General features: G+C 36.7%; 1 protein-coding gene and 1 pseudogene across 1 annotated transcript in view; one reads left to right on the plus strand and one right to left on the minus strand.

The window, feature by feature from the left end:
- SERTM1 (serine rich and transmembrane domain containing 1) overlaps positions 1-25,054 on the plus strand; it is a 37,904-nt gene extending 12,850 nt beyond the window's left edge. The window contains exon 2 of the mRNA XM_007495345.3: positions 22,229-25,054. Coding sequence (XP_007495407.1) covers positions 22,417-22,740 — 324 coding nt within the window. The 5' untranslated portion in view covers positions 22,229-22,416 and the 3' untranslated portion in view covers positions 22,741-25,054. The remainder of the gene's footprint in view (positions 1-22,228) is intronic.
- LOC100027202 (14-3-3 protein zeta/delta-like) lies at positions 18,684-19,395 on the minus strand (annotated as a pseudogene).
- Positions 25,055-25,661: the final 607 nt, after the last annotated feature.

Here is a 25,661-nt window from a genome sequence, read left to right on the forward strand (position 1 = left end):
CTACCCAGAATATAAAAGGAAAGTAGAGAAGAAATATGCATCTGGTGTCTTCTGAAGAGCACTGGTTGATTCCTAGTGAATGCAAGCAAATGTCCCAAACCCTGAATTCAGACCAGGATTTAGTTACCCTTGGCAGAGGCAGTAGTGAGTAATAAGGCTGCCTGGAGGGCTAATGAGTCAGTCACCTGTCTGTCCACAGTCTCCAAGCACATCTCCCACAGCCATTTAATCAGTTTCCTGGGCAAACTGAACTTTCTACAGTTCATAGTCCTTAAAGCTTCTTCCCCAAGACTTGAGAACTAGCATGGACTTACCTTGGCAGTGAATGTCTGCACTTGGCTATCCATCCTTCTTAATGAATCAGGCTGCAGTTTCTATGGACCATTAGCAGCTGGTTAGACTTTTACTGACTTATTCCAGAGTATTTCCAGTATATATTTTTGGTATCCATAAGGGACAAACTTGGAAGTTTAGATCCTATTTTCCTTTCATGAGTATTCTGCTAAATATCAGATACTAAATCTGGCATCCCCAAACCGTACAGATACTCTGCCTGCCCGCATAGCTGATGCTTAAAGTGTCCTTTTTTTTTTTGGAGAGCCTAATTTTCCCTGATAATGGACAGTTGATCACCATACTTTGTCTATCAGTCATCATGGAAGATTGAGAGAAAAGGAGAATGTATTGAGCACCATTTGTCTGTATATGTTATGCTAAAAATTGGTCTAATATCCAGGAGAGAAGAAAACTAACACCTTCATTGGAGTGCAGTTGGTGGTTCTGTTATGCACCCTCTTCTTTAACCTTGGACACAACTACCATTAAGTGAAATTATTTAATGATCTGAATCTCTCCTGGGAAATACTAGTTTTATTAATTCACTCTAGTTAAGAGAGTCTATCCTGTATTGAAAGAAGACCTAGTTTAAACAAACAAATGTTTAAGTTGAAAATAAAGATGTAAATAACACCCTATTTAATTAATACACTAATAGTTCTTCCTTGGTGATTGATATTATCCCAAATTCAAATCTTAAGCTGAAGCATATTTTGTGAATACATAGCATATTTTTAGGTAGGTATTTATATCTATTTATTTTTGCATACCATTCAGATTCATGCAATTAACGGGCTGAAAATATCTTCGGGCAGAATTATACCTAAAGTATTTCTAGACTGATGAAGATGGCATCCTACTTTTAATCACACTCCTTTCCTTATCCTACCAAAGTACTCCAGTATCTCTATGGAGGTAATTTCTCTCAATCAAACAATAACTTGATATATAGCTTACTAATATATACCATTCCCAGTTTATAGACTTTTCTTTGGCTCTACCAACAGAAAGCACAATAGAGATTTAAGAAAATTATTTTAGATTATTCATCACTCCCAACCCCCATGTTTAACCACAGTTATCTGAATGTTTCAGGTAGAAGCATTTTTTTTATTTGTTTGTTTGGATCTTTGGGATAATTGGCACTTAATTAAGATTGTGTATATAATCATGTCTTGATTTGTACAGCAATCAAAAGTAGTTATTAAGTGCTCACTATATACTAGGTATTGGTAATACAAAGACAAAAATAAAACAATCCCTTCCCTCAAGGAGTTGACATTCTATTGAATGTAATGTTCTTCATGATGGTACTTTCTCTATGAATCCTTCCCCATTCCCCCATTTAGTATTTTACAGAGCTGTTTCCTTACAAAGCCCATCTAAAGTAGGTAGTATTTGTTTTTGAATCTTTTCAGTTGTGTTCCACTCCTTGTGACCTCATTTGAGGTTTTCTTGGCAAAGATACTGGAGTTGTTTGTCATTTCCTTCTCCAGCTCATTTGACAGAGGAAGAAACTGAGGGAAACAGAGTTAAGTGACTTGCTCAAAATCACACAGCTAATCAGGTCACATTTGAATTCGGGTCTTCCTAACTCCAGGTGTGGTTCTCCATCCACTGAGCCAAATTGCTGCCTAAGTAGTGTATTATTTTTCCCATTTTACAGATGAAGAAACTGAGAGAGGTGGTTATGTGACTTGCCAGGTTCACATATATAATAAATGTCTGTCAGGACTGCAATTGTGTTCTTCTGACTCCAAGATCAATGTTATTGCTGCTATGTCTTCCTTGTTTTCATAACAGCCAAGCACTACTTACTTTTTCCCATGCATAGGATCCCACCTCTGCACCTTTGTGCAGGTTGTCTCCCAATCCTAGAATGAATATTCCTTCTGATCATTTGAATCCTACCTAGCTCCTTTCAAGATTCACTTTTTCTGATCCTTTTCCTCTCCCTCCCCTTGCCTTTGTTAGTGCTGTCCCCACACCATGAAAATTGCTTTGGTATAGATTTTATATTTAATTATGCACACACATGTTATTTCCACCCATCACATGGATGTTTATTAGGGAGAGAGACTATTCCTTTTTTGCCTTTGCATCCCCCAAGCACTTAATGCTGGAACATAACTTGCATATCGTAGTTACTTAATAAGTGTTTTTGTATTAAATTATTTAGATTTTCTGAGACTATTCTGGAATGATGTGAACCACAAAGAAAACCACTAGAATAGTCCACCCTCAGAGGGATCCTCTATGTTAGGGATTAAGACATTGAACCCTAAATACCAAAAGGCTAGCAAATGGCCATGAGTACCATTGAGTTCTCATAAAGTGTAAGTAGGGGAGAAGAAAAAATAGGAAAGAATAAAGACAGTAAGAAAGGAAAGAAGAGAAGAGGAAGAAAGAGAAAAAACATAACAAAAGACACATATATGTGATAAAATTCATATGTTATAAATAATATATTATTATCTATTTAGCATAGATTTAAATATATTTAATGTATTACAATAGAGAACACATACTATTTAAGTGTTATATTATGTAACATATATACTGTATGACATGTAAATATGTCATATAATATACCTAAAAGTTCCTTTCCATGTAAACATGTATATTAAAGAATATATCATCTTACACATAAGATAATATACACATGTGTGTGTGTATATATATATATATATATAAGATTATATATTTTAAATGGTGCTAAGACTTTTGGGATATCATGTATATGGATAGATGAATGAATGGATTGTTTATATGTGTATGTATGTGTATTATATATATATGTCTATATGCATATATGCAGGGAGAAGCAAATTATCACTTCCAGTTTGTGATTTGATGATTCTTTGGAATATGGAATCTTAAACAAATTAGAATTTTGTTCTACTAATTGAAAAATGACACAGAGTTCTAAAAATGTAGTAGTGATACTGACCATGGGAAGACAAATCCCATCAGGGAACACATATTGATGGGCAACTAAGTGATGATGTAGATGCCAGGCTTAAAGTCAAAATCTGAGTTCAGATTCTTCCTAGCTGTGTGACCCTAGGCAAGTCACTTAACCCGGTTTTCCTATGCTGTAAAATGATCTGGAAAAGGAAATGGCAAATCACTCCAATATCCTTGCCAAGAAAACTCCAGATGAGGTCACAAAGAGTGAGGTACAATTGAAACAACTGACCAGCAACAACACATGTGGGTGCCTATGCCCTATATTGCCTATTTAAAATTAGATTAAAATTCTGAGCCTAGCTTCAAAGGCAGCTGTAATATAGTGGAGAGGGCATTGTATTTAGAATCAGAAAATCTGGGTTCTAATCTTAACTCTGACATTTGTTAGTTTGGGCAAATCATTTCAGTTTTCTTATTTGTATAATAGGTATCATAGTATATGTGTTACCTTCCTCAAAGAGTTCTTGTGAGGATTGTTTAAAAACCAATAATGTATATAGAATACCTTATCAACCATAAAGCAGCATATCAATGATTGCTGTTCTTCCTCAGGGTAGACCTCATGGTGTAGCCACAAATTAGAGGATTTCTATTGTCTTTCCCCCAAGGAAGTTTAAAAAAGGCCATGAAGCTTCCATGGATTTTGGAGTTATGGGCTGCAGATGCCCAAAGGATAAAAAAATACATTCTAAAGCAATAAATGATCAGAGGACTGCTATTAAACAGCCATAACTAGCCTCGAGCAGCTGAGAGTCTTAAGGTTCTCCAGAAAAGTTGACTGGTTTAGTGCCCTTTAAACATAGTACTAGGGAGGATGTTATGAATGTTTCCTGATTCCTAGGACAATTCTGAGGAACTCTTGAAAAAGAATGGCATCCACATTCAGAGGAAGAACCGTGGGAGTAGAAACACAGAAGAAAAACAACTGCTTGAAACATGGTTCTATGGGGATATGATTGGAGATGTAGACTAAATGACCACCCTAGTGCAATTGTCAATAATATGAAAATAGGTCTTGATCAATGACACAAGTAAAACCCAGTGGAATTGCTTATTGGCTATGGGATGGGTGGGTGGGGAGAACATGAATCATGTAACCATGGAAAAATATTCTAAATTAGTTAAATAAAATTTTTCATTACTAAAAAATAAAATAAAAATTTTTCCTAGTTCCACACTGGGAAATCCTTGATTAGAAAGCAAAGTTTAAAACTGAACTGTCAAGGGTAAATAGCTAGCACGGCAGATAGAGCACCAAGCCTAAAGTCAGGAGGACCTGGGTTCAAATATGGCTTCAGACACATCCTAGCTTCATGATTCTGGGCAAGTTCCTTAGCCCCTTTTGCCTCTTTAGGGCTCTTCTGTCTTATAATTGATACTAAGACAGGTAAAGATTTTTTAAAAATTGAACTGCCTTTTGATATACAGCATATTGGGCATTTATTAAATAAAACAGTTGGATTGGATTGGAAACTTAACATTTGTAAAGTTCTTAGCTCGACACCTGACACAGTAGTTATAACTCCTGGTTATGGAGCTGCTAGATACAGTGACTGGTGTAAGTTATTTCACTTTTCATTGTGAGCCTGAATGGTAAGCAGTAGAGACAAGGGATGTCAGGGGAAAAATACCAGTCCATGAACTTGTCTAGTCTTGTTCAAAGTAATCACACTTCCCTTTGAAGACTATGCTATTGTATAATCAGATTTCATTGCTAAGAAATTAGAAATTTTTTTCTTTATACACTTCCTAAATTATTAAGTATGATTCAGAACTAAGGGGAAATTGAGCCTGGAAGCTCTCATTAAAAATGCTATAACATCTTAAAAGACCAATTGTATTTCCTACCTTCTCTTTCCACAAACTCATTATAGCTTTCGCCCACAAATCTTCACGTCATATTTTTAGAGCTATTTTCTTTTTACAGTTTTTCAAGTGCTTAGTGAGCAACCTTGTTTTTTCCTGCCCAAAGGTGATCATTATCATTCCATCCTCCTCCTGACAGCCTTATATTTTTCTGTAAGCTTCATGTTGCTTCCTATTTTATTTCTCATTTAGGTCATTGTAATCATATTAGCCAGACCAGGTAGTCTTACCCTGAATTGAAGCAGAAAGCATTCTTTGATCTTTCCAAAATGATAAATAAATTCCATGTACCACAGGATTCTAGATTTAGATCTGGAAGAGACTTTAAAAGTCATCTAGTCCTGTACTGTGCATGCTTACACACACATACACACACAGGCTGTCATTTCTATCTACCTTTCAATCCTGTTGATTCTCAACCAAGGGAAGCCATTTAAAAAATAAAACAGTAAAAGATTGCTTATCTAAAATCTGAATATGAGCTGCTGAAATTCACAATGTCAGATTTTAAAACTCTTTAAGTAGTAGGATTTTAATTGCTCATATTTGGTCCAAATTTCCAATATTCCCCATAATTTCCCCCCAGATCAGTGATGTAGACAGAGAACTCTATAGTTTTACCAAAATTGAAATTGATACTTTCATCTTCTCAGCAGGTGTTATGCTCATGTGTTAACAAATGACTAGAATTACTATTGGTTTTGTAATTGTTAAGACTGTATGGAAAACTGTCAGGTTCCCAGCTTCTCTGGAATCTTACACCTGCAAATATCCTGTTCATATTAGTATTATCAACACCTTATTCAGAATTCTAGGAAATGCAGTGTTGGTAAAAATATATTAATTTCATATCGTACTTATTGATATATTAATTTTGATTTTAAAATAATTAGGAGTGCTATTAATTTTTAAAAATTAAAATTTAATATAGTGCATTTGAGACCAACTATGCTGAATGTTGTTTAATCCTTCTTTAATGAATGAAAGTTTTGCAATGAAAAAGGGTCATAGGATCATAGATATTTAGAGGTAGAAGGGACCTCAGAAGTCATCAAGGTCACACACATCTCCTCACACCCATTTTATAGATGAGAAAACTGAAGTTAAATGCCAAAAGTGTTAAATAATTTGCCCAATATCACTCATCAACTGAACTATTCAAGACTCAAATCTTCCTTCAAGATCACAAATCTAACATTTTATCCATTATAGTACTTTCTCCTATTGTTCATCACTTTGTACATCATTTATTATACTTTAGAGGTAGCTTTATACAATGAAAAACAGGCTAGATTTGGAGTCAAAAGACCTAGATTCAAAACCAGGCTTTACTACATACTATCTTACAGTTGACAAGCTATTTAATCTCTACTCATCTGACATGAGCAGATTGGACTATATTAGTGTTCAGTTATTAAAAATATTAAATATTTTAAATTAAAAATATTTAAAAACTGAATAGATTCAATTCTTTGTGTTCCTATATGGGATTTTCTCTGCAAAGATACTGGAGTAGTTTACCATTTCCTTCTACAGCTTAGTTCATTAATGAGGAAACTGAGGCAACCAGGGTTAACTGACTTGCCCAGAGTTACTCAGCTAGTAAGTGTTGGAGGCCAGATTTGAACTCGGGAAGAGGAGTTTCACCAGATTTGAACTCGGGAAGAGGAGTTTTCCTGCCTCCAGTGCCAGCACCTTCTCCATGGTACCACCTTGCTGCCCCAGATCAGTGATATCAAACTCAAATAGAAATAGCTGCATATTGGCTTCGAAAACCTCATGTTAACATTGTCTATGGTCTATTGTACTTTATTTGTGTTGTTAAATATTTCCCAATTACACTTTACTCCAGCTGCAGTGTTAGACCACTCTGCTCTACATGACCTCAGAAGATCCATCTGGCTCCAAATCTGTTATCCCATGATCATTCTGGAAAGTTTAAGAGTGTTTAATTTCATTTCCAGGATAACAGCCTTATATTCTGGAAAGTGGGCTGTTATTGGACACTTGGATTTTTTTAAATTCCAGTAAATGAGCCTTTTATAGGGTTTTCCCACTTTCATACCCATTTAAGCCAACTTCAGGAACTATGGAAGACATCATTCCAGCTGACGGAGCAGTTCTCCTGGAGGGTGTTTGAGAGGCGAAGCTAGGTAAATGTTGGCTCTTTTGAGATCACCTATAAATTTTTATTCAGAATTATTCCTCTGAAATCATCTAACAAATCATAATGAAGGAGAATTGGCAGGCCCAAATCTCCTTTTGCATTATGCTGAACTCTGAAAGTTTACAGATCAAGGAAAAAGTGTTAACTAGACTGGAGAGGCATAAGTGGGTATGGACAGCACTACCACCACTGAAAAAGTATAGTACATGAAATAAGCAAACAAATAATATATTTACAATACTTATAAGGCTATTTTGAGGAATTGGGGCGGCAGGGTGGCATGGTGGCTAGAATGCTATATTTGGAGTCCAAAAGACCAAAGTTCAAATTCAACCTTAGACACTTAATAGCTGGGTGACCTGGACAAGTCATTTAAGTCTGTTTGCCTCAATTTCCTCATCTTTAAGATGAGCTGGGGAAAGAAATGGAAAACCATTTTAGTATCTCTGTCATGATAACCTTAAATGGGGCCACAAAGAGTCAGATACAACTGAAAAATGTCTGAACATCAGCTAGGTGATTCTGGGCAAGTCATTTAAACTGCCTGCCTTAATTTCCTCACCTGTAAAATGAGGTTAATAATAGTAACTATCTCCTAGAGTTGTAAGAATAAAATGAGATATTTGTAAAAAGCTTTGCAAACACCATATAAATGTAAGGTACTATGATAATAATTATTATTATAATCCCATAAGCAATATGTTCTTGTTTTATTGACCTCCTTATCACCTAATCCAAGAGATATTTCTCAGTATTCCATGTCCTCTTTAACCTCACTGTAGCATTTCACAGTGACTCTTCCTTAACACAGGTTTTCTTGGTTTCCAAGTTACACTGTATTTTCATGGTTCTTGTTATGTTACAAATCTATCTCTTTTTCTGGATTCTTTTTCTTTCTCTGCCCCTTAAATGTAAGCATTTCTTAAAGGCTCCATCTTTGCTTCTTTTCTCTTAGTCCAAAGTGATCTCATCCACATCCTTTGCTTCAAATGTCATCTTTTGCCAAAGACATATCTAAAATTAGAGTCTCTAGGACCTCATTTCCAATCACAGCCTAAACTGCTTAACTTCGATGTCCCACTGGCATCTCCAAATCAGTATGTCCAGAATTCAACTGTCTTGGAAATTGAATCAAGAAGGTTTGTTTGTTTTGTTTTGTTTTGTTTTGTTTTAACGAAAAAGTAGCAGAGGAAGAACTCTCTCTGTGTATCCACCAAGCTGGCTACCACAGAGTGTAGCCATGGAACATGTACTGAAGAAGGATAGCAATTGAATACCCAAGTGTTTACAGGAAACAAATTCAAGAAAAAATAAAGCAATAAAAATTCAAGCAAGTAACCTAAAAATCCTAAGTGAAAGGAAGGAAATTTGACTTTGAAAATGACTTGGTAGAATGAGTCTTAGCTCTAGAAGGATATGCCTTATTTTATTTTAAATGACACAATGAAAGGGATAGGTTGTAATAATATATAAGGAGAAGATATTCTCATGTAGAGAAAATTCAGGAACCAGGGTAGGAAGACAGAAGCATGTTTGAGAAAGCTTGAGTAAAGGTCAGAGGTGGCAGAAGCAGAAATGATGATGATGATGGAGCATACAAAAGACTATCTGATTAGATAAACTGTTCAAAATACACATTACAATCAATCAAAAGCATCTGTTAAGTACCTCCTACATGACATGTGCTGTAATAGGTTTGGTAGGTATAAAAGACAAAAATAACCTCAAGTAAATTACATTCTTTCTGGAGGGGGTGTTAATATACAATTTGTACACAAATTAGTATATACAGGGGCAGCTAGGTGGCTGGGTAGATAGAAAGCTGAGCTTAGAGGCAGGAATCCTGAGTTCAAATTTGGCATCAGACACTTCCTAGCTGTATGATCCTGGGCAAGTCACTTAACACCAGTTACCTAGCCCTTACTACTCTTCTGCATTGAAACCAATATTTATTATTCTAAGGCAGAAGGTAAGGGTTTTAAAGAAATAAATATAAATTAGTACATATATTAGTACATATATATGGTAATTTTGTATCAGAAGCCCAGTACAGAGTCATTGTATAGTAATGATCATTATAGAAGACTTTAATTATCCAGACACCTACAGGAGCTCATTTCTTTTTTTAGGAGCTCTTATTTCTTCTCAAAGCAAAGATGCTAACAACTTATTAACTTGCTTTATTGATAATTTAATTTTTCAAAAAGTGAGGGAAGCAATGAAGGGAAATTCTGTTTAGGACCTGATTCTCACTAACAGGGAGTAAACAATTGCTGATAGGATATGATGGTCATCTTGTGAGATAATTGCATCTTGGAGTTTGTGATAGAGGAGAGAAAGGCAGGAAATAGTAAGACATAAGTGCTAAATTTTGAAAAGGCACATTTCAAAGGGTTCCCATAAAAGGTAGGAAGGATTTATTGTGCTAAAATTGTATAATGGAAGATAGAAGAGGGTAGATGAGAAGTCTTCAAGAATGAAATTCTCAATGAAAAATGAGGAAACTATTTCAGGGAAGATGGAAAAGATAATAATTTCCTAAGACTTAAAGAAACAGATATGAAAATATAGTGAAATCACCAGCCAACTTCAGTTGTTTTTTTTAAGGCATAAAAAAAGGTGGAATCAAGGACAGGTGATAGAGGATGAAGACAAAATCCTATTCTGTGAGAATAGTAGTATTACCTGATCCCAGAATAAGCTAAATGTGACAAGGAGCTAAACACAACAAAAGGAATGGGAATTTTTGTTGTTTTTGTTTGGTTTTAGTGCTATTGGGAAAATGAGGATCAAAAAAAATTGATCAGACTACTGCTCAGATGGAAAATTGACAGAGAGAAGACAGAGTTGCTTAATTTTGTTTCCACTGAATAAATTGGGATCTTTGGACTAGAAAGGACATAACAAAAATGGTTAATGGGAAGTTGATAGTTGAGATGATAATGAATTGGCTCAAGTGAAGAATATGCTGGAGTATTAATGCATCCAGTAGATGTGATTGCTGAGCCAATATCAGTGATCTTTGAAATATTGTGAAGGGGGATGAGTTATTACAAGACTGGGGAAGGGTAAATGTCCCACTTTTCTAAACGGAGGAGAGAATGGATTCTGTAAATTATAAATCAGATTGCGTGATAGAAATTTCTTGTGGAATTCTTGGAAGAAATAGTTATCAAACATCTAAAAAGGCAGCAGTGATCACGGAGGCCTGGTGATTTCCTAAAGCTCAGGTCACAGCAGGCTAACCTTAAATCTTTTTAAGCAGTGTTGTTAGAATGATAGATCAAAGGAATGCCTTAGGTTTCCCTTGATTTCTAGCAAAGCATTCGTTAAAGTCTCTCATGATATTTTTGCTGATGCGGTTGAACAGATATGAATTAGGAGATAGTATAGTTAGTTGAATTCAGAACTGGCCACATAGCCAGATCCAGAGTAATCATTAAATAGATCAGCAGCAACCTGGTTCATGGAAGTGTTCAATGGAATAACTTAGGAATTTGTGATTGACCCTATGTTATTTAATATTTTTTAAATACATGGGAAAAGGTGTAAGTAGCATGCATACTTTTACAAACTTACAGATGACACAAAGCAAGAAAAGGAAAGCTAATAGATGGATGAGAAAGTCAGGATTCCAAAAGACTGACAAAAGTCCTTGATGCTGGGAAAAAAAATGAAGAAGAAAACATAGCATCCTGAAATAAGGAAGGCAAGGTCTTACTGTACTTTGACTTGATCAGAACACATCATGAATTTTGTATTCATTTCTGGGCTCCACATCTTAGGAAGAACATTGATATGTATCCAGAGAAGAGAAATCAGGGCACCATAATACCAATGAATAAATGTCATAAAAGGACCGATGGAATGTCTAGACTGGGGATGAAAAGACTTAGAGGAGTTAAATTTGTGGAAGAGGGGTTAAATTTATTCTGCTTGACCTCAAAGGGTAGGGCCAAGAACAAAGAGGCCAGTTTTTTGGTGTGAGAAAAAGTCCTTAATTCTCTTTAAAAGCTGAGTGGACTGCCTTGGGAGGTAATGGCTACCCACTTCATGGTGAATTGTAGACGAGATAGATATGGGTTGGCTTGTTGATCATTCTCTAAAATTCTGTGATTCTGTGATTATCTCTTCAAAATATTTCCTATTCTCCCACTAACACAGTTGACTAGAAACCTTAGGTTCACTGGAGACTCCTTCTTATCCCTCACTGACTGACTTAGTTTGTTGCCAAGTCCTATATTTTCTACTTTGGAAATGTCTATTACTTCTATCCGCTCTTTTCCATTCCCAAAGCCACCCCCTAGTTTGGGTCTACAATAGTTCTTACTGAGATTAGCTAGTTGTTTCTTCTCCATTCTCCCAACCCTCTCATTGATCATCCACATTGCTGACAGATTAAGCATCCTAAAATCCCAATTCTAATCATGTAACTCTTCCATTGACCTTCAAAGGCTTTTAATGCCACTGAATTAACTCCAGATCCTTAGTTTAGCAATCAAGGGGCACCAACCTATCCTACCAGATTAGCTCCCATTGTGGTCTGCCTACCTTATGCTTTAGGGAAGTCATTCAAGCACGTCAGCTAAGTTTCAGGGGGGGGGGAATCATGGATGGTTTATAAAAGAAACATACATTCTTTTTTAATATTTAAATTTTATTTATTTATTTAATGAATTTAGAATATTTTTCCATGGTTACATGATTCATGTTCTTTCCCTTCCCCCCTTCCACCCCCCTCCTGAAGCCAAAGAGCAATTCCCCTGGATTTTACATGTGTAAAAGAGGATCAAGACCTATTTCCATATTATTAATATTTACACTAGAGTTGTTGTTTAGGGTCTACATCCCCAATCATATCCCAATCAAACCATGTGATAAAGCAATTATTTTTCTTCTGTGAAGAAACATATATTCTGGTCAAACTCCACTACTATTTACTATTTCATATTCCAAATATTCCTGATATATTCTCATGTCTCTATGCCTTTGCTCAGGTTATCTCCTGCATGTGGGTTCTCCTTTCTCTTCAGAGAGAAGTGATCTCTTATTCTTATGAATACACATCATTTGAGGTTTCTTGGTATACTTAATAATTATGGTTAACCCTTACCTGGTATTTTAAGATTTCATTTGATCCTCACAACAACCCTGAGAAGTCAGCATTATTATGCCCATTTAACAGATGAGAAATGAGACAAAGAGGATTTACCTATGGTCTCACAGTTAATAAGCATTTGACGTGAGGTGTAAACTCCTGACTCTTCCTAACTTCCTGTGGTCTTCCTACCTAGTCATAATTCCTTGTGTTATAGTTTTTTGTGTATTCGTGTTATTTGCCCATCAAATTGCAAGCTCTTTTAGGGTTAGGGTTGTAACTAAAGCATCTGTATTGCAGCATTTAGCCCAGCCCTATGCATGGAGGAGATGCTAAATGAATGCTGCTGAGTTGCATGAAGTTGAATGTTTAGAAAAAGGAGGGATGGAATGAGTTATCAGTATGATGGCTCCTTTAGCTCATGTTCCTTCAGAGTCCATTCACCAACAAAAAAATCTCAGTAAGCCCACAAAAGATATTTTTGTGTGGCATCAGAAACCAAATGATAAATGAACTTCCTAGAAGACAAATTGGATTTGATTTTTTTACATTTTTGCTCAAAACTCAGGAATGCTCACATACATTGAACAAGGTTTCTGGACCCTGTAAGCAACTAAGCTTCAAGTATTTGCTTTTTTGAATTCTGCAGAATAAGAAATCTAATATATCTGTGTTGGTGAACCTATTGCATGTGTGTCGGAGCATGCCAGAGAGCAAGCTGCTCCCTTCCCCCTCTCCATACTGGGTGAGAAGAAATTTCTCTGATCACCTGCCCCTCTGCCCAGCAGCCCAATTGGAGTGCTTCCTTCTTCCCCTGTGTGGGCTAAGGGGGTAGCTCACATGAGGCATGAGGGTTTCAGTTTGGGCACTCCAAACATTCACCATCACTGTAATATGTGAACTAAAATACCAAAATTGCAGTATCTTTAGTGTGTCACTTGTTTTTCTGGAGAACACATTTTATTAATGTCATGTTGAAATACATACAATCTAATCTCTTTCAACTTCAATATACCTTTACTTATATTCTATATTCCTGGAAACACACATTTGGAGAATGATGCAACAAGACTTGAGTATAAGGGACATTTTATGAAGATCTATTGGGATAGACTCTTTCATTAAATGACTTTCCAAACTATCCATCCAAATTTCCTTTTGAAAAAATAAAAAAGCATTCAAGTCCCTACTGAAGAGAAAAAAAAACAACAGGCAGAAATAAGGCTCACAAACTAAGAGGTTTACTGTGATAATGTAAGGATAGGATGTGTATATTGGCTTTGTCTTTTAGAATAGCATACAAGAGTGTTCTGACCAGGGTCAGAGTCAATTTCCATATGGATCATTTAGCTTCATTCTGTTTCACAGCTGCAAATGGTACCCCTTACTCCATTCGGCTATCCTGGGAATATATGCAATATAGGGATAGCATTAGAGTATGTGAACGAATCCTAAAAATCTATTACTACTAGGGGGAAAGAGAGCAGAGGGCTTATATTATCCTCTTTCCTGTATTATAGAAAATTAGTTTCTTAAAAGCCAGCTTTTTTTTTCTTTTTTGTCTTTGGCCCCAAAGTTTAGCAAGGTACCTTGGATACAGTAGGATCTTTACCCATGTTTCATCAATGAAATTGAATAGGCTATTGAATTATTGGGCCACAGGTATTTTCTCTTGCAAATATGAGAGGAAAAATGTTGATATCAAAGTAAAACTAATTGGTAGTCAATCCATCCCTCAGAAAGGAAATGCTTAGAAATGTAAGGGCACAGACAACATTTTTAATGTAAACAGTACAAACTTGGAATACAGAAAGATGGTTGTCCAAGGGAGAAAGCAGTTTCAAGGAGCATGACCTGTTATATCTAAGAAGAATTCTGTCCAGGGCTCAGGAAAGGAACTTCAGTCTAAATAGGGCCATAGATTTTGACTTTCCCCTTTGCCACACAGGTAATCCTACTCATGTACCTCACTACCATTGTATTCTAATATCAGCCCACTCTTGCTGAAAGCACTTGTGTATTAGGCTTTTCTGTGTTAGAGTATCTCAGTTTGTTCTTACTCTCCCACTGGCTTATTATTAGAAGGAATCATAAAAGTAATTGTTTATGAGCAACAGTTCTAGAAAACCAAATCTCTTAGGGTAGAGCCCTGAGAAGAGATATAGTGAGCTGTTCTCTATAGTCCCCAAATTGCTAAGGGAATAGGAGTGGGAGCTGGGAAAAGCATCCCAGAGGACATGCCGAATAAACAAAAATAGAAAAGAACAAAATAGAGTCATCCATAGTGTAAGAGAATTCCCTGCTGCCTACAGTTAACACAATCTGATTCCTTCACCTGGACTTGGTTGATGCTGCATAAAATCAGGCTGGTGTATTTCTGAGCCTAATCACTTTTCCATAGTAGGCACAGCCATTCAATCCTTCTCTGTTCAGTTGGTGATAGAAGAATATTTGGCTTTACTTTCTTATAGACAACCAGCTATGGGCTTGCAAAATCAAGCTGAGCTATCAAATAGTGGCTGGTTTGCTGCTTTGCCTGATATAGATCTTCTCCTTCTGTTCTTTGACATGGAAATCATTCTCTTTCCCAGGTACTCTATTAAATTCCATTGCACACATCCCACTTATATCACACATCTAGATAAAGTAGCCTGAGGCTGATGGTCAAGATTTGGGCAGTGTATTCAGGGCAGCCTATACTCCCAGTATGAAAAACTGCAAGTGGTCTTTTTTGGTTGTTTTCCCATCTCTGTGCAGTTGAGTGATGGTCAGAAAAGCCTAGTCAGCAGACTCACAATTTTGTCACAACTTCTTACCCGGAGCAGAGCTGATAATTCTCCATCCTTCTCCATGGTTCAGTCCCTTAAAAGGATACAACTTTTCTTCATGGAATTCAGCGTTTTCCTCTTAATAGCTCCCAAAGGACAGAATTTGCTGTCTCATGTGTACAGCAGTTGAACCTGGAGGGGCATTGAATGACCCTTGGTTAGAGGAAGGGCTAGCAGTGGAAGCCCCTTTGCCTATTTTGCATATTTCCTCTCAGTTGCAGCATATCTCTGTTGCCACTCCAGCTAAATTTATTTAGTAAAGGATCTTGATTTCCTCCACACCTTATTTGTTTTGTCCCAATGTTCTCCTAAGTTAGGTTTGTTTGAATGGGGTGGGGAGGGTTAGGGGAGTAAAGCTGACTGACCATAAAATGAATCATTTCCACAGATTACAATTTTTATGTTGAGATGCAGCTGTCTCCTTCCCAATCACCCATACAATGAGTTTCTGAAGATTGCTTAGGAAACAGCACCGAAATTGTGCTGCCACAGCCTTTATGTGTCTGTCACCTGGGAGGAGAGGCATTTGGAGAGGCAGGCCAGAGACAGGTTGAGGGTATGCATTTGAGATGAAGTCTCATCTATGGTTTAAATTCAGTCTGTTTGGGAGGAACCATCCAGAAAGGATCAATCTGAAGAGTCCTTTATCCCAGAGGAATTGGGGATTGATTAGATTTCACCTCTCCACTGCCTCATACTCAATGCTCCATAACCATCTTACCCATAAACATGGAAAATTAGGTTTTTGTTCATTTCTGGCACATCACTATTACTCATACACTGCAGAATAAGATATTTGAACAATAAAATGAAGCTACATCCAATTTTCAACTTCAGAAAAAAATGTTTTTGAATTCTACCAAATTAAAAGTATGCTTCACAAAACATGAACCCCTTTCTTCTAGATTAGAGTATTAAAATGAAGTTGATGTTGTTGTCATTGTAAATTTAAGTAGTGATTTTTAAATTATATTAAATTCCAAACCTTTCTCTCTAAAGTAATTTAAGGAGAAGAATGGAAAACCAGGACACAATATTTCTTTGCTCATTCTGTATCATCATATTAAGGTTATCTGGTAGAAGAGACATTTTACAGAAATCATCCTGTACTCTGAGTTTCCTATATACTATTTCAATGAGTGGCATTAACTCAAAATGTACTGTTCTCAGAAACCTTTGAAGGTTAAGCAAAAAAGCTCTCTTGATTTTATTATTATGAAGAAAACACTGGTTTAGTCAGTTTTCTTAGAACCTAGAAATAATAAGGCCTCTTTTGTTCTCTGCAATTCAGCTGCTTTATAGCATGGCAATGTTCCTCCCCACCAGTTAATAACAGAGATGATGAGGTAAAATAATAACTGATATTTATATTGAATTTTAAAGTTTATGAGTTTTGTTATTTATTTACATAGTAGTTAGCTAGATGCTAGCCTTGGAATCAGAAAGACTCATCTTCCTGAATTCAAGTCTGGCCCCAGACTTTCTCATTATGTGACCTCTGACAAGTCATTTAACCCTGTTTGCTTCCATTTCTTCATCAGTAAAAATAGCTAGAGTAGGAAATGGCAGACCATTCCAGTATCTTTGCCAAAAAAAAACCCAAATGGGGCCACAAAGAGTCAGACACCAGTGAAAAATGACAGAAGACTGCATAATAGTACATATAATATATAGGGAGAGCTGTATATACACATATAAAATGTGTGTGCTTGTACTATATATAATATATAATAATATATTGAGTATGGTAGCTTAGTTACTCTGTGGATAGAGTGCTGAGTCCAGAGTCAAGAAGATTTGAATTCAAATCTGGCCTTAGATACTCACTAGCTAACACTGGCCAAGTCACTTAAAATCTGTTTGCTTTAATCCATTGTCAAATCATTCCATTATCCTTGTCAAGAAAACTCCATGTAGGTTCCCAAAGAGTTGAACACAATTGAGTGACTAATAATAACATGTGTAGTATAGTATATACTGTTTTCTATTCAGCATAATTATAAGTAGTCTATAGTATAGAATAAAATAAGATATAATAGAGTATCAAATAATATAATATGGAAAAGGACATTTGTGTACCTCTTTAAGATTTTTCATTTGCTTTCAACACAACTCTATGAGGGAAGCTGAATTGATCTTGCTTTGCAGATAAGAAAACTGAGACTTTTAAAGGTTAAATAATTTGCCCAAATTTACACAGGTAATGAGTGGTTAAGCCAAGACTTAAAGCTAGATCTTCTGATCTTAAATCTTATAGTATGTAAATCTCATAATGCATGACATTAATGGAGAATATGGCATAATGGATTGGGGTCATTAGAAAGGATTTAGATCCTTGCTACCTATTATGACCTTGAACATCTAATTTCATCTTACTAGGACCCCATTTTTCAAATTTGTAAAGTGAAAGTGAGGGCATTTGGCAAAATGATTTCTTTTTTTATTCATAAAACTTTATTTCACTTGCATCAACTTAATACACATGTTCTTAACAATTATTCTTGGATTGTTCATGAACATCTCATAAGACATTAAACAAAGCTATCTATCATCTCCAGTTATTTCCCTGTTAACGATTTTTATGATACATGCATGTTAGGCAAGTAACAAAAAAATTACAAAAACAAAAAATCTAAAAAAAGTTAAATACATGGGTTTTTTGTTTTACTGTTGTGCTTGACATACAGTGCCTTGATGAATATCAAGCAATTCATTTTTACTGCCTCTTACTTGTACATTTGTTCTAAGGTTGCCTAAACCATTTAAATACAAATACAATGAGTAGCAGAAATAATGAAAGCGAACAGCATTACCTGCTGTTACCGCTTTACAAATAATGGAATGTGAACTGTTTCTGCCCTTCTCCAGAGTAAATTGACTGGGTTAAAACTTTGTCTTAAGGAACATTTTGTAACTGCCATCAAAAAGGTATACACATTGAGATTTGGGTATTCCACAGATATACATGGAATGGCAGGCAGTATCTACGGGACTTCTGTTTCTACCACAGCTATGAGTGCCCCAACTCTAAAGTACCCCACAATAACTACCCCTGTGGCTGGAACCAGTTATCCCCCCTCTCCCCTCCACCATGACAAGCCAATATGTAAGCAGTTCTCTTGGCTTAGACATGGAAGCTCTTTTGGCACTGGCCTTGTGAAATCACAGTGTACCAGAAGTACTATGCCAGACATGTAAAACGTATATAAAAATTCCATCTCCCCATATTGGCCACCTCAGCTGAAAACAGGTAACTCCCCAAATGATAACTGGCTCTACTCCCCTAATATTAAGCATAAAACCCCACAGAAAAGATAGAAATCCAAAAAAGAAGTAACATAAACTGTAAACAAAAACTATTTGTGGGACGGCATGGATGACAAATGGCAAATGAGGCAGACAAAAGTTGGAAAGCGGGTTAATTCTCTCCTCCTCCTGCTTCAGCTTCACCTCCGTGGATGTCCGATGTCCACAACGTCAAGTCGTCTCTCAGTAATTGCATTATCAATGTGCTCTCTTTATATGATTCTTCACTTAATGGATCAAGTTCAGCCATGGCTTCATCAAAAGCTGTCTTTGCAAGGGAGCAGGCTTTCTCTGGAGAGTTCAGGATCTCATCATTGAACACAGACAAGTTCCAGGATATGCTGGTTGCATCTCCTTTTTGCTGATTTCAAATGCTTCTTGATCTGCTTATTGTGACTGATCCACTCTACCTTTCTTGTCATCACCAGCAGCAACCTCAGTCGAGTAACGGTAGTAGTCTCCTTTCATTTTCAAATAGAAAACTTTGCTTTGCCTGTGAAGCTTTAGGAATCAAGAACTTGTCCAACAGAGACAGCACATCATTGCAGATATCTCTTAGTTCGGTCTCAGTTTTCTCTCTGTATTCTCGGGCCATCTGCTATTTTTTTCTCAGCACCTTCTGTCTTTGGTTCAGTACTTGAAATGACCCTCCAAAATGACCTTTGGGCCCCTTTGACATTTTTGTAAGCAACAGAGAGAAGCTTCCTCTCCTTGGATAATTCAGCTCCTGGCTCACTTGCAGACTTCATGCAGGATGCCATGGCATTGTATGTCTCAGCCTGCTCAGCCAATTTGGCCTTCTGCACCAGCTCATTTTTATCCATGACTGAATATTCTGTGCCTGGAGTGAGTGGCAGTGGTGGCCGGATGAATGGGGGGGTCAGTGGTCTCTGGGCAGCAGCAGTGGCAGCAAAATGATTTCTAAGTTTCTTCCCAGTTCTGCGTAAGGTAGACTGAGAACTGGGCTGCTACACTCATGTAAAGCATTCTTGTCAAACAAAAACTCAGTGTTACACTCAATATCCAACTATAATTCTTCCTTTATTTAGGACTGTTAAGGACTGCTGGAGGTCGAATAGAATTAAAGTCACCAGGCAAAGCAAAATGAGCTGTAGAAGGCAAATTATTTTAGGTACTACCAAGATGTTGTCACTGGCCTTCCTGGAGAAACTTGCTGGGACTCATTAGCCTGCCCTGACAGGGACAGCCCCCTCAGAGGCTGCTCCTTCCTGGGAATCATTAGTGCAGCTGTGCTCTGGTCATAACCAGTGAATGTCAGACTCTTGAAGAATCATATATTTAATTAGATTTGGGGAACAGAGAGGAAATGCAAGATTTAAAGGTAAAATACAGGACAGAGAGAAAATGAACAGTGCCATAGGAACTGTTATGCCACTAGCACTGTGTCCTGAGGGGATGAGATTGGGATAATTATTTGGAAATGATAATTCTCTAATGAGCTCAGTTCTTCTCTTTGCATTAGGAAGTAATACCCTCACTGGACCACAGAATCTCCAGTTTGGAAAGGAATTCAGTGCTTATCTAGCTCTATCCATAGCTAAGCAGGATTCTCCTTCCCAGTCACTGGTCCTCCAGCTTCCAGGTGAAAATCTCCAGTGATAGGGAAGTCATTACCTTTCCAGGAAACCTATTTTACCTTTGGACAATTCTAATTTGTTAGGAAGATTTTCCCTCCATCAACCATAAAATTTACCCCCAGCCCTGGCATCTGCTACTAGTTTCTCCTAGTTCTGCTTTCTGAGGTCAAACCAAATAAGTTGATTTCCATTTCCACATGAGAGTCCTTCAAATACTTGAAAGTATCATCATATCCCACCTTAATCCAAAACCCTTTATTGATTCACATGCTTATGTTGTCACCTTCAACTGACACCAGCACATAGTGACATCTAAGAGACCATATTCATTGCTTAAACTTTTGCATCATCTCATGTGAGCTCCTCATTTAATTTCTGTTCTTGTATTCTATAGCTTTTTACCCAGGTTTCTATCTAATGTAACCATATTCTTCTGGGTAAGAAGGAATCAATAAAAATCTCCTGCTTTCCTGTATTCTACGCTTCTCATTTCTACTTCTTTTTATTTTCCCTCAACATACTCCAAACTACATTTTTCTCAATTTGCAAAATATCAGAGATATATTTGATTCTTCAGCTTATTAGCTATGCAGATGTCCAATAGGTCCATATTTCTGGGTGGCTCATCAGATTGCCTTCTTTTTTCTAAACCAAACATCTTGGTTCCCTCAGATAATTCTTTGGCATGGTTTCAAATCTCACTATGTTCATATTTCCTCTCCTTGGGATTTATTCTAGCTCATCGGTGTCTCCTGTGGACATGAAAAGGAGAGACTTCTACTGATCCTCTTTAGAGGTATCTCTTTGCATATTAAGTCTAATCCTCTTGGCCCCAGTGGCCTTAATGAACAAATGCCCTAAAAAGAAAGTTTCTTGTACCCTCTTTTAAGAAATATCAGACCTTTCCAGACTATATCCCAGCAGTATCCCAGATAATTACCAACTCTGCCCCATTGCACTCTGCATAGAGCACTGAACTTGAAGTCAGAAAGACCTCACTTAAAATCTCACCTCAAAAATTTACTATCTATGTAACACTGGGCAAATCACTTTATACCTTCTGGAATCATTTGCCTCATTCATAAAATGAAGTTGCACTCAATGGCCGCTAAGGTCTTTTCTAGCTTTAACTCTATAGCATCCCTGTCCTGTCCTAGGGGAGATCAAGATGTAAAATGAAGAAACATTGCATATACCATCTCTCCGTTCCTGTAGAAAGATTGAGTTCACTTATTTCCACCACACTTAGCTCAAACCTTCCCACCAATATCAACCCATTTTCTCTTTAAAGTATGGAAGGTAAAGAAGAGAAAGATAGAGAATGAATTCAAAGAAAAGACAAAAATGTATTCATTTTGTGTAGTTTAAATTGACAACTAACAAACTGATTCGTGGAAAAGATGGGAAATTGAATGATTTGGATAGCTTGAGTTTAGAAGAACCGATATATGACAAAGGGAATTTTAACTGTCTTCTTTCTAAAATCAATCAACAGGTACTACTTTGGACATCTTAATCACATACATATTAAAGCATAGTGACATTAGACATTGTCTTCAAGAAGATTACCACCTAATGGGAGAACCAAGATAGGCAAATATGATTCCAATAAAAACTACAAATGTATTATTCTTGAAGTTTGCAGGGAGGGGAGAGTTGGTCTGGGGGTGGGTTGATGGATTTCAGAATTGGTGAAATTTGAATTTTCTGGAGGAGGTAGACCTTGATTTGAATCTTGGGAGGCCTGTGCACAAAGCCTCATACTGGAGCATGTGTTGAAATTGCAACAGATGGAACACATAAGAAATGCATTTTAATTTTATCTTTAGCAACTTGGAGAAACCTAGCACCTAGTGTACTGTGGAGAGATAATAAAAGTTCATTGTCATGTCGTTATTCATAATGTGGTAAATGATACTTGCTCCCAGGGAAGTTTTGGGTTTTCTCCCACTTGATTTAATAATCATGTTTTACATCACACACACACACACCAAAAATCCAGAATTACTTCAGATATTTTCTGAACAGTGTACTCAATTACTTCTGTTTTCTTTTACAGTTCCAGTGGACACCAGATCCTGAACTGTGCTTGTCTGGAAAGCAAGATCCTCATCTTAGATAAAAGCCTGCTATTTTGGCCAACATTTCCATGGAAAAATGAAAAACTATAACATCTGTCCATTTTAACCTTTGTCTGACTATAACTTTGAGCTTCAATACATTTTTTCTGTCTCTCAACCCTCAAAGATGTCAGACCCTGATCCTTCATCTGGACTTGTGGGCAGTATGGAGAATGGAACTTTCCTGGAGCTCTTTCCCACCTCTCTTTCCACCTCTGTGGATTCATCTTCTGGCCATTTGTCCAACGTCTACATTTATGTTTCAATATTTCTAAGCCTTCTAGCATTTCTGCTCTTACTCTTGATCATTGCTCTGCAGAGGCTTAAAAACATCATCTCATCCAGTTCCTCCTACCCTGAGTACCCTAGTGATGCTGGGAGTTCATTCACTAACTTGGAAGTCTGTAGCATCTCCTCTCAGAGATCTACTTTCTCCAACCTTTCTTCCTGAAGAAAAATGCAAGAGAACAATTTGGTGCTGGAAGGGCTTAGTTGCATGCTATTTGTTGCCTCTTGGAGGAGGTGACTGTATGAGGCTAACCTGGAAGAGGTGACTTTTTGAGCTCTTAGACTAACCCTCATCCTTTAGTCTCAATTTCCCTTTTAATTAGCAGCGCTTTTCATCTCTGAACATAATGCTAAAACAAACAGCTTTAAGCATCTAGGAGTGATAGAGTTTCACACCTGCCTGGTAGACCTAGATCTGCCTCTTAGTAAAGGGATCCATTAATTCCATGGCATTGGGCATTTGCATTCTAAATTAAATTCACTTCATCTGTGTGATATTGGACTGTGCTTCTGGACTTCATCTCTTCTGAGAAACCATTAGGCCAATGGCCAAACTTCTGGTGAAAATTACGCTTTTTTTTGCTATTGAGAATTATTCCATTTCCCACCTTATATATGAAAGAGCATTTCCCATGAAACAAATAATTTTAAAGCAATTTCAGTTTGAATCTCCTAGGTAGAATCCTAAATTTTTGAATAAAGGCTCCAAATACTTCATTTAAGTTTAACAAGTCACAATTATATCTGACCAGGATTGGGAAGAAATTAATATTAATAATAGAGTAAGACAGAGACAACTGTGAGCCATGCATCAGATTCTCAATATATTCAGTCTTTTGGAGTTTTTTCACCCCAGATCAAATGCTCCATAGTTTTGTCATTCTTTGTGTTGATAATTATTAATTTCAGACATATTCCAGCACAAGTTAAAAAACTGGACTCTTATTTTATATCTATGATTTCCTACCAGTGGAACTCAAGCACATAGAGACTAGACTAAGCATCATACCATATCATTGAAATGTGCTCATGTATTCAGTTTCATACTCTTTACACCTTAATGTAGAATTCTGTGAAGATGACAAGACATCAGACATGTTGACTCACGTTAAGTTGAAAGTGTTAGAAACTGAAATGCGAAAGCTATATATTTCATTCAAAGCTCTAATACCTCCTTTTTTCTGTTATCATATGTTCTCTACTCCTGGGAATTAGAATTACAGCATGAGGTCTAAAGTTGACATTTCTATAAATGTAGGTTATAATAGTAAGTAAGAGTAGGATGTGATGGTCAGACCAGGTATAGCTAGGATCCAAGACCTGTTCCTGAGGCCTGCTTGCATATGAGCACAGGCCTAATACATTAAAGAAATTAAACTCTCCAAAAAGATATCTGGCTCTAGGAGATTAAGAATTTTCTGTTTAAATAAAACAGTACCCACAGCGTAAAAGTAAGACTACCACTACTCAATACCATCAGATGCTTCATTGCCAAGGACATGTGTGTACACATGGCAACCCAAATGGTCATTTCTTATTTAATGTATAATTCTTACAATTCTAGGCCAATTCCTGTCCATTTAAAGATTTATGAGACAAATCTGAAAGGCACCTTTGTAATATAGCACAACTATTTGCTTGATTGTCTAGTCAAACCTATTCAGTCACAAGAACAACCCCAAAAAGTGATCATTCAATTCAAGATTTTTCATGGCATAGGACATACCATTTATGTGGGTAAGAACAGGAAACTTAGAGGACTTGTAAAAATAGAGAGCCATAAGATTCTTCATTTTAAATATAGCTAAGGATAAATCAGCCCAATGCCATCTTTGATTGACTACAAATTCGTAACTGGTCTAGGAGTTGTACCTAATTGTACATATCTTAGGTTTTGTGAGCTTGTGCAGAAAGTCCAATTCATAAATTCATTCAAAAAATGAAATAGAGACATGCTTTTTATCCATTGTTGCTGCTTCTCTCCTTTTATGAATGCCTCTTAATTGAATGAAACACCCAGACATATGTGTTTACAATATGGCAATGTCATCTTTATGGCATAGGATTGTGCAGATTTCAAAGGGACAGTTTTAGTTACTGAGAAATAATATTAGAAAAAGTGGCTTTTAATTTTTTCTGGGTCATTTGAAAGTAATATATGATGACTTTTTTCTTCTAAAAGATATAAAAGTCCTCCATCAGAAGAGCTAGTCACAGAAGAAGAAGGAAAAAAAATTCAAAGGAAGTATTGAATTGCCACCACACATCCTAAAAGACCTGATGGTCCATTACGCTCAACTTCATGTGTGATAATTAGCAGCATATTTGTGTGCAATTAGTAGAAGATAAATTCTATTTTTTCTCCCCAAATTTGCCAAGGCACCTGTACAACTTGAGATGGGTTTGTTTTCAGAGTATTGGAGGTGTTCAAAAGAGTTGGGAGTTTAAATGATAAATAAAAAAAAAAATGAAGCCCATCCAAAGTCTGGTTTATTTTGTTTATTACTTCGACTATGACATGAATATTGCTATGACTACCATGACTATTATTACCACCATTACCATTACTACTTTATTGTTTTCCAGTTGTACCCAATTCTTTATGGTCTCATTTTGAGGTTTTCCTGGTAAAGATACTGGAGATCCTTTAGGACCTGGCAACCCACCTCCAGTATCTTTCATCCTTACAGATGAAACAGATGAAACTAAGGCAAACAGGGTTAAGTAAGCTAGGATCACACAGCTAGGAAGTATCTGAGGCTAGATTTGAAATCAGAAAAATGATTCTTCCTAATTTCAGGCTTGGCTCTATCTAGTATACCATCTAGCTGCCTACTAACTGCTCCTGCTACTACCACTGCTACTACATCCATTTGAAAAGGGAGGGTGCCATAAAAAAAATCACTAAATTTTTGCTTTTTATATTCACTTACCTGGGTTTTATTCAGTGGAATCTCATTCTACTTCTTAGGTAGATTCTTCAAATCTGGGGACTTACAAATATGGAAAATTCCTCCCCAGATCACATACAAGCACTGAAGATAACAGTATAGTTATTGGGTACAACATGACTTCTTCCCCTCC

This window comes from Monodelphis domestica, chromosome 4, assembly GCF_027887165.1.
Source record: "Monodelphis domestica isolate mMonDom1 chromosome 4, mMonDom1.pri, whole genome shotgun sequence".
Lineage (NCBI taxonomy): Eukaryota > Metazoa > Chordata > Mammalia > Didelphimorphia > Didelphidae > Monodelphis > Monodelphis domestica.